Raw genomic sequence first — 12,400 nt, 5'->3', positions numbered from 1 at the left:
GCTTTGAGGAAAGGACAAACTACATCTTGGACGGCCTGAGTCTAAGGTGCCTCTAGGAATTCAAGTTGGGGATGTTCAATACGTGTTTTTTAATAGATTTATTTGGCCTAGTGAAGAATAGACAGTCCTTCTAATTTTTAGGAAGACAAGAAAGCCAGAAGCAGCATCTGTACTGAAATGTTGTTTAACATGTTGATATATTTTCTTTTCTCTTTCTCTCCTTCCTTCCTTCCCTTCCTTCCTTCCTTCCTCCCTCCCTCCCTCCCTTCTTTCTTTCTTTCTTTTTCTTTCTTTTTTTTTTTGAGACAGAGACTCGCTCTCTCACCCAGGCTGGAATGCAGTGGCACAATCTTGGCTCGCTGCAAGCTCCGCCGCCCGTGTTCACGCCATTTTCCTGCCTCAGCCTCCCTAGTAGCTGGGACTACAGGCGCCTGCTACCAAGCCCAGATAATTTTTTTGCATTTTTAGTAGAGACGGGGGCCAGGATGGTCTCTATCTCCTGACCTCGTGATCCGCCCGCCTCGGCCTCTCAAAGTGCTGGGATTACAGGAGTGAGCCACCGCGCCCGGCCAACATATTGATGTTTTTTCAAGAAGGATATTATGTATGGGTACTTAACTTACTATTCTTGTGCTATCTGTAGGCTTAAAGTATCCCATATGTAAAGTCGCTGGCAGCCTTCAAGTAGCATTTAAAGGTATAACAGCTTTAAAACTTTCCATAAATGAAAATAAACATACCCATAATTAATTCCTTTAAGATTCGAGGTCAAAGACACTTAAACCTAAACTGCCTAGCTTGTTCAATTTTCTAATTGGTAAACATTTACTGGGTTACCAAAGATACCAAGTACATTCGGAAAGACCATGGCTCCTTGGTTTGTTCCTAATTTAAATTACACAGACACACTAAACAAGGACTGAGAGAGTGATATATTTAGTTAGGTAACAGATGGCAAATGGACATTCTGTCCAGCCTCTGTAACATTCGTTTCTCAGTATTCCACGGAAGAGTGATCTAAATCTTGAAGAGAAATAAACCAGGAGGAAATGCACCAGGCCCAGACTTAATTTGTTTATTCAATTAAGAATACCAAGACTAGTGTAGATTGAAACATTCAAAGGGGATATAACTGGCTGAAAAGATATGAGAGGAAGGAACAAATAAAGCTGGATTAAAGTAATTAGGAATGTATTAGAGATGAACTAGGACTTCTGATTACGTGACTGCAAAATAGCAAAAAAAAAAAAAAAAAGAAATAGATGAGTGGAAGATACTCTCCAAACCCTCACGAAGGCTTGCTATTGTGGCTAAGTACTGCTCCTAACAGCCTCTGCAGACAGGTCCACTAAGACTAAGAGGGCGGCTGCAGACGCACGGGGTGCTGCCGCCCTCTGGGAAAGGACATTTCCTCGCCGAGAGCTGCAACATTCCGGCACTTCTCTCCCTGGGCCGGCCGATCTAGCAGGTGAACCCTGAGAACACAAAGGAATGAATATTGCCCGGCAAACTGCCAAGAGCCAGGGTCGCCAAGTCTGGCAACTCCCTTCAACCGGGCGCAGCTCCAGTCACCCCGACCTGTCCTTGCAGGAGACGCTCTCGGGGCCACGGAGAACCGGATAGGGAGACACCGGTACCAACGCCCGGCGCGCTCGAGGCGAAGTCGCCTCCGCCAGTGACAGGCCTTGACAGGCGTGGGGGCCGCAGTCTGGGCCACCCGGGTGCAACGAGGCGCCTTCTGCGCGGGCGCGGAACGAACGTGCGGAAGAGAACAACCGCGTCCAGAGCCGCCTGCGGCGGGCGCGGTGGGCGTGACGCCATGACGCACAGCACGCGGGCGGCGCGCCGGGGCGGGGCGGGGCGGGGCTGCCGCGGGCGGGAGGAAGAAGTGGGAGGAGGAGGCGGGGAAAGCGGGGACTGCGGGCGGGGGAGGTGGTAGTTGCGGCGCAGGTTCCCGGGAGCAGCCGCGAGCCGCAACTGCGGAGGAGGAGTTCGGGAAAGCGGCCGTCGGGACCCCTCCCCTCAGTCGTCTCCGCCCCGGTTGAGAGGCGCCTCGGCGCATCGGAGGGACCCTCCCCCGCGCTTCCTCAGGCTGCTGTCGCCGCTGCTGGGAGATGGGCCTACTCGCCCGCCGCTCTGCGCTGCACCCTCTCTGAGGAGTTAAAGGTACGGGCGGGCACCCGGAGGAGCTTGCGCCCCGGAGCGGGAGAGCAGGGGCGGCTCTCGCTTACGACCCAGGGAGCTCTGGCCGGGCCGCAGCCCTCGCGCCCCTCCCCGGGACAGAAATCGATTCGGAAGTCCCGTGGGAAAAGCGCCCCCCTCCAGTGTCCAGCGTGGGTCCGGGGCCGTGGCCGGCTTAGGGGGTCAGGCCTCGGGCAGCTCCGGGTCCCCTACCCGGCCCAGGCGCGGGCGCCTCCTGGGCCGCGGGGGCCGAGGCGGAGCGTGGGATCAGCCCCAAGCCCTGTCCTCCTGGCCCGAGTGCCTGTGCGGCCGGCAGCCGGCCCGGCGATATTGTGACGGGCCGAGGCGGCGCTCCCCTCGAGCTGTCTGCTACCCCTGAAGCAGGGGAGACCCAAGGGCGACTGCCGCGGGGAGGCGGCGGGGGCGGAACGCATTCCTGACGGGTGAAATCGGCTCTAACGGGACCGATTTCCGGGCCTCGCTGCAAATTCGGAGCCGGGACATCGCCCCGCAAGCCGTGCTGCCAGGGGCCCTAGGGAGGGGAGCTGTGTTCCGGGGAAGGTTCGTCTGGGACTGCTACCACCTCCTTCAAAAGCAAAAATTACACAACACACCAAAACGGTGTAGCCTTGGGGTGAAGTATGTGTTAACGGGGGTCTTCCGGGATTGTCTACTCATGCTAAGCCTTTAGGGTGTTCCCAGCCCTCGCCCAGCAAGTAATGCTACTACTTTGAATTTTCAGTTTTTCCTATCTGAGTTACACTCTGCAGTTGCTCTTTTTTTTCCCATTTCCATTAATGGGAAGAAGAAAAAGAAGTTTAGGGTTCATTAACCCCGCGACAAGAGCAGTAAATAAAAAGAGGGAAGAGAGTGGTTAAGGCTATATATGGGAGAGAGAAAGGTTTAATTTTTTCCCATTGGCCCTTGGAGAGATAAATACACGAACGATGCTTTACTCTGCTTAATGTTTTACTGTCCACAGTGTTGCAGAATGCTCTGTTGGGGTGACGTTAGAAAAGACAGCGTTTAAGTGCCGCTGCAATTTTCAAACCTAAGTGTTGGCTGGAAATGCTAATTTTAAGTGTTAGTAAACAGTGGAGGCTTAATGCAGTCCTTTCCTTTGATCGGTTGCCTTAAATTGTGATCTTTACATTCCACTTTTTTTTTTTAAGAACATGGCTATCTTTTTATTGTTTTTTGTATCTTTTCTTGTTTTAACATAGATTCATTGACACTTTTGGTTGGTTGAAGTCTGACGGTTTACCTAAGTTTTATTTTCAGTTTTGCCATTACCCCTTTTCATACACATTTTACCACTTCTGTTTATAATGCAAGCCATTACCGTATTTACCTGTTTATGCTTATTTAACACTGAACTATCTGAATTGAGTTAAAATGTAAATACTTCTCTATTTAGAAAATGGCGATGATCGTATTTTCAAATGTTCTTTCCTTGCCACAGTTCCATGGTAAAGATTTAGAATTAAGCCTTGGGACTTAATAAACCAAATTGTGCTAAAAAACACTTTTAAAATTTGTTAGTTTAATGCCCTGGTTAATGTTCTCTTTTTTAAAATTACTGTATGGAATTTAACTGAAGTTTAAATTTTACGTGTCCATGGAAAAATATTTTAATGTCATCGCAAGGTGTCTTTGAGGAAAAAATTACAATTGGCAACTAATGTTAGTGTACTTTTTTCACTATCTCAGCTTCCAGGAGATTCCAGTAAGATTAATTTTTAAAACTGCAACATTATTTTAGGAGTTGAAGCACAACTCAATTCTTAGTATCCAAATAGTGGCCACTGGAAATTTTGTTTTCTCATTTAGGAGATCCCTCAGTTGATCAGTAGACTTAATGTAAAAAACTGTCCATACTGTCAACCAGTGTTGGGATTTTTTTAAAAAATTGGTGATTTATTGAGTTTTTGATGTATTTTGCTTGACTAAAACTATTATTTTCTACTTAATTTATGAGAGGCGCTAAGATTCGTATTTTTAAAGATACTTCATTCAAGAACATGGATGAATAAATAAAATATTTAGCATCTTGGTGGAAAGTAAATGCACTTCCCAAATTGGAATGTAAGTGAAGTCGTAAAGCGGTATGTTTGCAGTTGAGGATGTAAGACACTTGGGTCACTTCTATTTTAATGGGGTTGGATTGAAGGATACTATTTGTTATGGGGTTGTTTAGTATTAAATATGGGTAATTAAAAGCAAACTTCTTGTTTTAACTATTTGAAATAATCACTTGTATATTATGCAAGGTTCTGACATCCCCTGCCCCCCACGGTTTTTTTGTTGTTGTTCCTGTTGCAGCAGTTTATATCTTGAACACTTATTTAGATTTATATAGAAATTTTTTGGTTTCAAATTATTTCTCCCCCTTCTCCAACACACATAGTTTGTTGTTGTTGTCGTTTTTAATCTACCGGACACAGATGGTTGAGATACATAGTTTTCTGAAATTTCCAAGTAGGGAAAAGAAGGCAAACTATTTGTGATAACATGTAAAAGTTCCTAGTCAAGTGCTGGGCACAGAGTAAGCTGGAGATAAATTTTGTTATATTAATATTTACATCTGAATTGCTCACTTATATCATCTGTACTCAGGTTATATAGGAAATCTTAGGGAATTGTTATTCGTTTCTCTAATGTCATTAACAAGTGAAAACTGACCGTCAAATGCAGGCTGGTTTTGTACTGAACTAATAAGCTCATGCTCTTTTAACATTCTTCACCAAGATAAAAATTAGGCCACCTTGGGCAAAAGCCCAAAGTAAAGTTGAATTTCTAAATTTATATTTGATTGCATATTGCATTGTATTTGGCAAACTAGCGTATCATAGCAAAATGGTAGTTTAATTTACATTGTCTGAAAGGACCTATGATTGTATATGGAGTAGTACTTCAGCTTGAAAGCTATTTATCAAAATGTTCATCTTACTATTTTCAGAGAATAGCTAAATTTTTCTTCCGAAATTTTTTTCTCCAACTAGGAGTAATTATGAATTTTGTAAGTCATGCCAGTTCTTTGTTAGCAGACAGAAGATGCCTAACGTTGAAACAATTCATTTACTTAACCATACCTGCACATCTTAAGACTAAGGGATAATATTTCCTTGCTAAACATACCTGTATTTCAGATGGTGGCAGGCTTCAACCAAATAGGTTGAAATCACTTTGGGTTGAAATCACTTTGGGTGTTTAAAACTTGTGTATTTCATTTGTTTCTCAAAAGCTATCATATGTCAGTGATACTTTATGTATCAAAGTGGAAAAAAGTAACACTTTTTGATAAAGTAGGTTTTGTTTGTGTTGCTCTCTTTATCACTGTCATTAACACCTGAAGAATTATTTTTATTGGTAACATTTTTTTGAAAGTTATGCCATTAGCCTTAAAACAATTATATAGTCTTATCTGATTGATGTTATCTAGTATTTTATTTTATAAATCATTTACTAAAGAATTAGTGTTAATTTGTTTTAGATGTCCTATTTGGGAAGGTGTTGTTACATGAAACTCTCCATATGACAGAAATGATCCGTTGTTTTAAGTCTCAAATAAGTTTGTGCAGTGAATTCTGAAGCAAAATCCTGCTCAGAAATCACGTTAGCTTGTTTATGCCCAAAAGAAACTTTGAAACTGAGTCTTTGGTCCAAAAAACTGGAGTTGGCCCCATAAAATTATGTATACTTAGCATTTTTAACTTCTGTCCTGTTGGGGAGACCCCTGAGGGTAAAAATAGTCCTTATGATTTGAATAGCAGGCAGATTGCCAGTTGAAGAGACTCTGGTAGAAGTGAGCCATAAGGAGGGAGCCAGAGTTGTTAAAGGGAAGGAGCAAGAAACCAGAAGAAGCTTTTGGGAATGTGGTGATATTAGGCTTCCAGATAATATTATATAGCATATTAATATAAATATTATATCAGAAAAATTAACTCATTAGCATAAATCTATTGACTTATATTTTGTGATTTCTAAGTCAAGTATGGCATTTGCCCCTGAAAATGGTAAGATATCCTAAATTAAGTTATTCTAATGCATAATCACAAATGGGACTATGTGAAATGTGCAGAAGTATAGGAGATAATGCAAGCTCTGTGATGACAGGGACCATTTTCTTTGTTCACTCTTCAAATCTCAGCACTTAGCATAAGCCTGACAGTAAAAGATGTAGAGTAAGTATTTGCTAATAGAATTAAAGTATCTACAATCTAAGGTATTTATTTTATAACTATCTCTTCAGCAGTGTTGTCCAATAGAAATACAATGTGAGCCACAAATATAATTTAAAATTTTCTAGTGCCACATTAAAGAAGTAAAAGGAAACAGGCAAAATTAGTTTTCATAATGCATTTAAGCCAATAGATCCAAAAGATTATCATGAGTGACTTTGCATACTTTTATTTGTATTGGACAGCGTAGCTCTAGGGGCATTTTGTATGACATGTTTCTTTCTGCAGAACTTCTTTGTCTTTTTGTAGTCTTTTTCTAACTGATTAATGTGTCTTTTGAGGCCAAATACAGAGTTGCATACACCTTCAAATTGGAGTCACTGAGTTGGATTGAAAGTCAGGCTACCTGTCTTCTCTCAGTTTTACATCTCCCCCAAAAATGACTTTGTGCGTTACTGTCTTTCCCCATATATAATCCTGTAATCCCAGCAGTTTGGGAAGCTGAGGCAGGCAGATCATCTGAGGGCAGGCAAGACTAGCCTGACCAATGTGATGAAACTCTGCCTCTACTAAAAAATACAAAAATTAGCCGGGCTTGGTGGCAGGCACCTGTCATCCCAGCTACTAGGGAGGCTGAGGCAGGAGAATCACTTGAACTTGGGAGGCAGAGGTTGCAGTGAGCTGAGATTGTGCCGCTGTACTCCAGCCTGGGTGACAGAGCGAGACACCATCTCTAAAATAAGATAAAATAAGGAAGGATGTTCATCATCTATTTCATTGGATTGTATAAGTTAATTATGCCTTTAAAACACTCCGGGCTACTCAGACAATACTGTTATAAAAGAGATCCTCTGATTATTAGTAACTAGTCAGAGCAAGGCTCAGTGTAAAAAACAGGATAGAAGTTCCCATGAGACTAGTGCATGTAGAATGTACTGTTACCTCCCACACTGGAATCAGTAACGATAAATCAATACAAGATGCTCTTAAATAGAATCAAGAGAGACGACTAGGTTGGTTTGAGCACCAGATTTTAAATCTCTCATCTATTTAATATTGCCTGAACAAATCTGTTTTTCAGTTTTTGTATGGAATAAATGGGACTTTTTATATAGGCATCCTTAAATCAGAATCATGAAATAAGGTCCTTTGGAAAGTGGGGATGGGAACTGCTAAGTAGTGTGAGTGAGTAAGTGGGGAAAATAAAATAACCATTTAGAAAAGCCTATTATCTCAGGGTATATGATGTATATAGCACAATGACTGTAATTCTTTTATCCAAACCAAGGGTGGCAGTGGTTACCTGGTAAGCAGTTGAGACTTCTGGTTGTATATATAACCATATCAAATAGATTTCTCCTTATAGCCATACCCTTTAATATAAAACCAACTTTTGCCAGGCATGGTGACTCGTGCTTGTAATCCCAGCACTTTGGGAGGCCAAGGTGGGTGGATCACCTGAGGTTAGGAGTTGGAGACCAGCCTGGCCAACATGGTGAAACTCTGTCTCTACTAAAAACAAAAAAAAATTTACCTAGGTGTGGTGGTGGGCACCTGCAATTCCAGCTACTTGGGAGGCTGAGGCAGGAGAATCGCTTGAACCTGAGAGGTGGAGGTTATAGTGAGCCGAGATCGCAACATTGGACTCCAGGCAGGTTGATGAGCAAAACTCTGTCTTAAAAGTAAATAAGTAAATAAAAACTTTTCTTTTGGAGACACAGTTTCGCTCTGTCACCCAGGCTGGAGTGCAGTGACACAATCTTGGCTTACTGCACCCTCCGCCTCCCAGGTTGAAGCGATTCGCATTCCTCAGCCTGCCAGTAGCTGGGATTACAGGCACCTGCCACCACACCCAGCTAATCGTTTTGTATTTTTTTTTACAAGAGACAAGGTTTGCCATGTTGGCAAGGCTGATTTCGAACTCCTGGACTCAAGTGATCTGCCCATGTCAGCCTTCCAAAGTGCTGGGATTACAGGAATGAGCCACTGCACCTGGCCCATTGTTTAAATTATGCAGATAAGTTAAATATCCTTTAGATTTTTGCATAAATACAGCATACCTTAGTGATGTCCTTAGCAAAAATTTCCAGAACCATATTGTAGTGCGTTGCATGGTAGCTCCCCCCCAAAAGATATGTTCACATCCTAATCCCCAGAATCTACAAATGTTATTTGGAAGAAGGGGTTTGCAGATGTAATTAAGAATCTTGAGATAAGATCATCCTGGATTATCCAGGTAACCTCAAAATCAAGTGACAAGTGTCTTTGTAAGGGAAAAGTAGACAAATTACAGAGAAGACACGCAGAAAAGAAGGAAGCAATGTGCTCATGGAGGCAGAGATTGGAGTGATGTAACTGCAAACCAAGGAATGCTTATAGTCACCAGAAGCTGGAAGAGTCAGAGAACATATTCTCCCCTCGAGCCCCAGTAGGAGCACGGCACTGTTTGGTTTTGGACTTCTGGCCTCCAGAACTGTAAGAGAAATGTCCATTGTCTTAAGCCAACCAGTTTGTGGTAGTTTGTTACAGCAGCCACAGGAAACTAATATACCGTCAAAGTCTTAAGTAAACCAAAAATCTCTAATTATTGTTGTTTTATATCATGTGCTGTGATGGTCAGAGACTAAACAGCCCTTTCGTTAGAATTCTAATTCTGAGAAATATCAGAGGAAGTGTTTTAATACCCTCCAGTCTCAACAGGAATCGATTATATCTTATAAGATGCATTTTGTTATTTTTGCTTGTATCATTTCATTCTTCTCTCTCCTAACTTGCTCCTTCTTTGCTCTTTGTATGCTTTTTAAGATGTAGTTGATGTGGAGGAGGGGAATGAGTAAAACACTAGTAGGATAGACCAACAGGTTTTGTTTTCTTTAAGGTGTAATTCCTCCATGATCCGCCTTCCACCTTTTCTGTCTCCTTTACTGGATTTGCCTCTTCTCCCCTACATCTTAATGTTAAAATGCTACAGGCCTCATTCCCTACTCTTTAGTATTTACTTTTTGGTGATTTTGTCTGTGTTTGTGATTTTACATACCATCCAAATAACAGCAACTCCAAAATTTACAGCTCTAGGCTTTACTATTTTCCTAAACTCTAGGCTTATCAAACGGGTGTTTGGATATACATCTCTACCTAGGTATAAGAGATATCTCAAATATAAATGTCTAAAAATGAACTTCTGGTCTTGACTCCCTCTTGAAACTTGTGTTTCGTAGCCTTCCCCATTTCAGTTGATAGCAGTTTCAGCCTTCTGGTTAATCAGGCCAAATCCTCTTGTAATCCATCAGGAAGTCCTTACAGTTCTACCTTCAAAACATGTATCAAAACATGTCCTCAACACCTTCACTGATGTGCTGTTGTCATCTTTCTCATAGATTACTTCCATAGTCTTTAAACTGTTCTCCATGCTCCATCCTTGATACCTCTATCTGTTCACAATACCAGAATGATCCTTTTAAACTCTTAGATTGTAAACTATCTCTGTCACTTTAGAAACCCCTTAAGTTTCCCTGTCTCACTTAAAATAAAAGCCAAAGTCCTTACAGTGGCCTTAACCCCACACAACCTGGCATTCTCATGCATCTCAGATAGTCTTTGCCTTGCTCATTTATTTTCAGTGATATTAGGGCCTCCTGGCTGTTCCTTGAGCATACCAGACCCATTCCTCCCTTAGGGCCTTTGCAGTGGCTGTTCTGTGCCTTGGATGCTCTTTCCCCAGATTTCCACATAGCTAACACCTCCTTTACCTCCTTTAGGTCTGTGCTAAATGCCACCCTTTCAATGAGACTCTGATCATCCTGTTTAAAATAGTAATCAACACCACACAGACACTGATCTCCTTTCTTCTGCCAAACTTTTCCCCCACCTTTTAGTAGAGAAGAATATTAAAATATTTAGACGATATTTAGAAAATTGTAAACTTGTATATAAGAGCATGGAGTAACTTTTAGTAATGCTTATTTATAGTTACTGACCTAGAATGATTGTGGAGATAAGATAGGAGTTGGGCCTTGAAAGAGGAGTAGGACTAGCACAGAAGATGGAAAATAATACTCTAGGCAGAGACAAAGGCTTAGGAAAATTCATAGAGGTGAAACTATGTATGTTTTGTTAAGATATTTAACAAATAGGTCAGTTGGCTAAAGTGTGGGGTTTTTATGTAGAACAGTGAGAAACTGAGGTTGGACTGTGGAGGGCTTTTAATGCCACAGGAAGCTTGAAATTTATTCTTCATCTCGGGGAAACCAGTGGAAATTTGTAAGCAGACTTTAACAAAGAGGGTGATGTGGTAATTTGAATACCAGGTGATTAATGAAGGCCTAGTCTAGGCAGTAAGATAGTAGGAACACTGAGCCTTTAGCTCTGCCACTTTAGCTGTGTGGGTAAGTCACATCTCTAGACCAGTGCTGTGTGGTAGAACTTTCTGTGGTGAAGGAAATGTTCTAGACTTGTTCAGTCCAGTATGGTAGCCAATAGCCTATGGTTGTAGAGCATTTGAAATGTGACTAGCACAACTGAGGAACTAAAATTTAATTTTAATTTAAATAGCCTCGTGTGACTAGTGGTGGTACATCGAACCTAGTAGCTCTAAGCTTCAGTTTTCTCACTTACAAAATAGGTTAGATTAGAATGCTAGTGTCACTAGAAAGATAGGTTTCACAGACACATAAAATTGGTGCAGCCTCTTGAGAAGAGCAAGTAAGTATATGAGCACATGGACTTTTACATGGCTAGTTTTTTCGTGTGTGTGAAATAGGTCCAGAATTTGTAGCCTTTTCACTCTGTATCTTCTTGACTTACTTAAAGACCCACTCTGTCTTTTGATGGCTACTTTTTCAAATTAGTCTTTGGATTACTGTCTCCCAGGAGTTGACTAGTTAAATATCTGATACATCTAATTTAATAGTCTGTTTTAGAATTGTAGTTAAACTAATTATGTTGCTTTTGTATTTTATTTTTTAATTCTTTTCTGTTTCATTTTTTTCAGAGACAGGGTCTCACTGTGTCACCCAGGGTGGAATGCCGTGGTGTGATCATAGCTCACTGCAGCCTGGAATTCCTGGGTTCAAGCAACCGTGCCACCTCAACCTCCCAAGTAGCTGGGACTACAGGTGTGCACCGCCACACCCAGCTAATTTGTGTAGTTTTTGTAGAAAGGGGTTTCACCGTGATGCCCAGGCTGCTCTTGAACTCCTAAGCTCAAGTAATCTGCCTGCCTTGTCCTCCCAAAGGGCTGGGATTACAAGCATGAGCCACCATGCCCAGCTGATTTTATTGCTTTTGAATTCTCAATAAGAAAACCATAACAGAGATAAACCTTTTTAATTGTTTACCTGCTGTGTAATTATTACCTAGATTTTTCTGTCTTTAGAAAATACTCCCTTTTCTTTCCTTATACAGTTAATAATATTTCCTTTGTACATGAGTTTTTAATCTCATTTTGAGGGGACTTGTGTAAAGAGAAGCTAATTTGAATACTATATACCCAAAGGGAAACAGACACATTTTGCTTATTGTGCCTCTTGGTTCCCAAGAGATAGTATTCCATCTGAGAATTACTTTTAGTTTGAAGAAAATAGATCTCTCCCAAACACCTCTTACAGATTACACTCTATCTCTTTTGTACGTATATCATACAATTATATGCACACACAATGATTTAGCTAACCAGAGGTCTTCCCTCCCCCTTACTCATGGTGTCCTTTAGGAGAAAGAGACAAATGAGCTTCCAGAATTGGAGAGATGGGATGCTACTGTTAATCAATAATTTGTGTGGAGTTGAGGGATATCCAGAGAAAGTGGTTAGGATAAGATTAGTCCAAACACTTAATACTTTTTTTTTCTTTTTGAGACAGTTTTGCTCTTATCACCCAGGCTGGATTGCAATGGCACAGTCTTGGCTTACTTCACCTCCGCCTCCCGGGTTCAAGCAATTCTTCTGCCTCAGCCTCACAAGTAGCTGGGATTACAGGCATGTACCACCACACCGAGCTAATTTTGTATTTTTAGTAGAGACAGTGTTTCACCATGTTGGC

General features: G+C 41.7%; 2 protein-coding genes across 3 annotated transcripts in view; one reads left to right on the top strand and one right to left on the bottom strand.

Annotated features, from left to right (window-relative positions):
- Positions 1–496: 496 nt before the first annotated feature.
- On the bottom strand, positions 497–8,458 carry LOC117079059 (basic proline-rich protein-like). The gene is made up of 5 exons (XM_033202695.1): positions 8,423–8,458; positions 2,483–2,713; positions 2,171–2,355; positions 1,579–2,082; positions 497–1,475 (listed from the first exon to the last, which is right to left on the bottom strand). Exons 1-5 carry the CDS (start codon positions 8,456–8,458, stop codon positions 1,355–1,357), a joined length of 1,077 nt encoding a protein of 358 aa, XP_033058586.1. The 3' UTR covers positions 497–1,354.
- Positions 1,435–12,400, top strand: part of RNF19A (ring finger protein 19A, RBR E3 ubiquitin protein ligase) — a 55,437-nt gene continuing 44,471 nt past the window's right edge. For both annotated transcript variants that reach the window (XM_033202993.1, XM_033202994.1), the window contains exon 1: positions 1,435–2,166. The gene's annotated coding sequence lies outside the window, so the exon portion shown is untranslated. The remainder of the gene's footprint in view (positions 2,167–12,400) is intronic.

This window comes from Trachypithecus francoisi, unplaced genomic scaffold (genome assembly GCF_009764315.1).
Source record: "Trachypithecus francoisi isolate TF-2019V2 unplaced genomic scaffold, Tfra_2.0 Lachesis_group7, whole genome shotgun sequence".
Taxonomy (NCBI): Eukaryota; Metazoa; Chordata; class Mammalia; order Primates; family Cercopithecidae; genus Trachypithecus; species Trachypithecus francoisi.
This window is presented reverse-complemented; position numbering and strand designations above follow the sequence as displayed.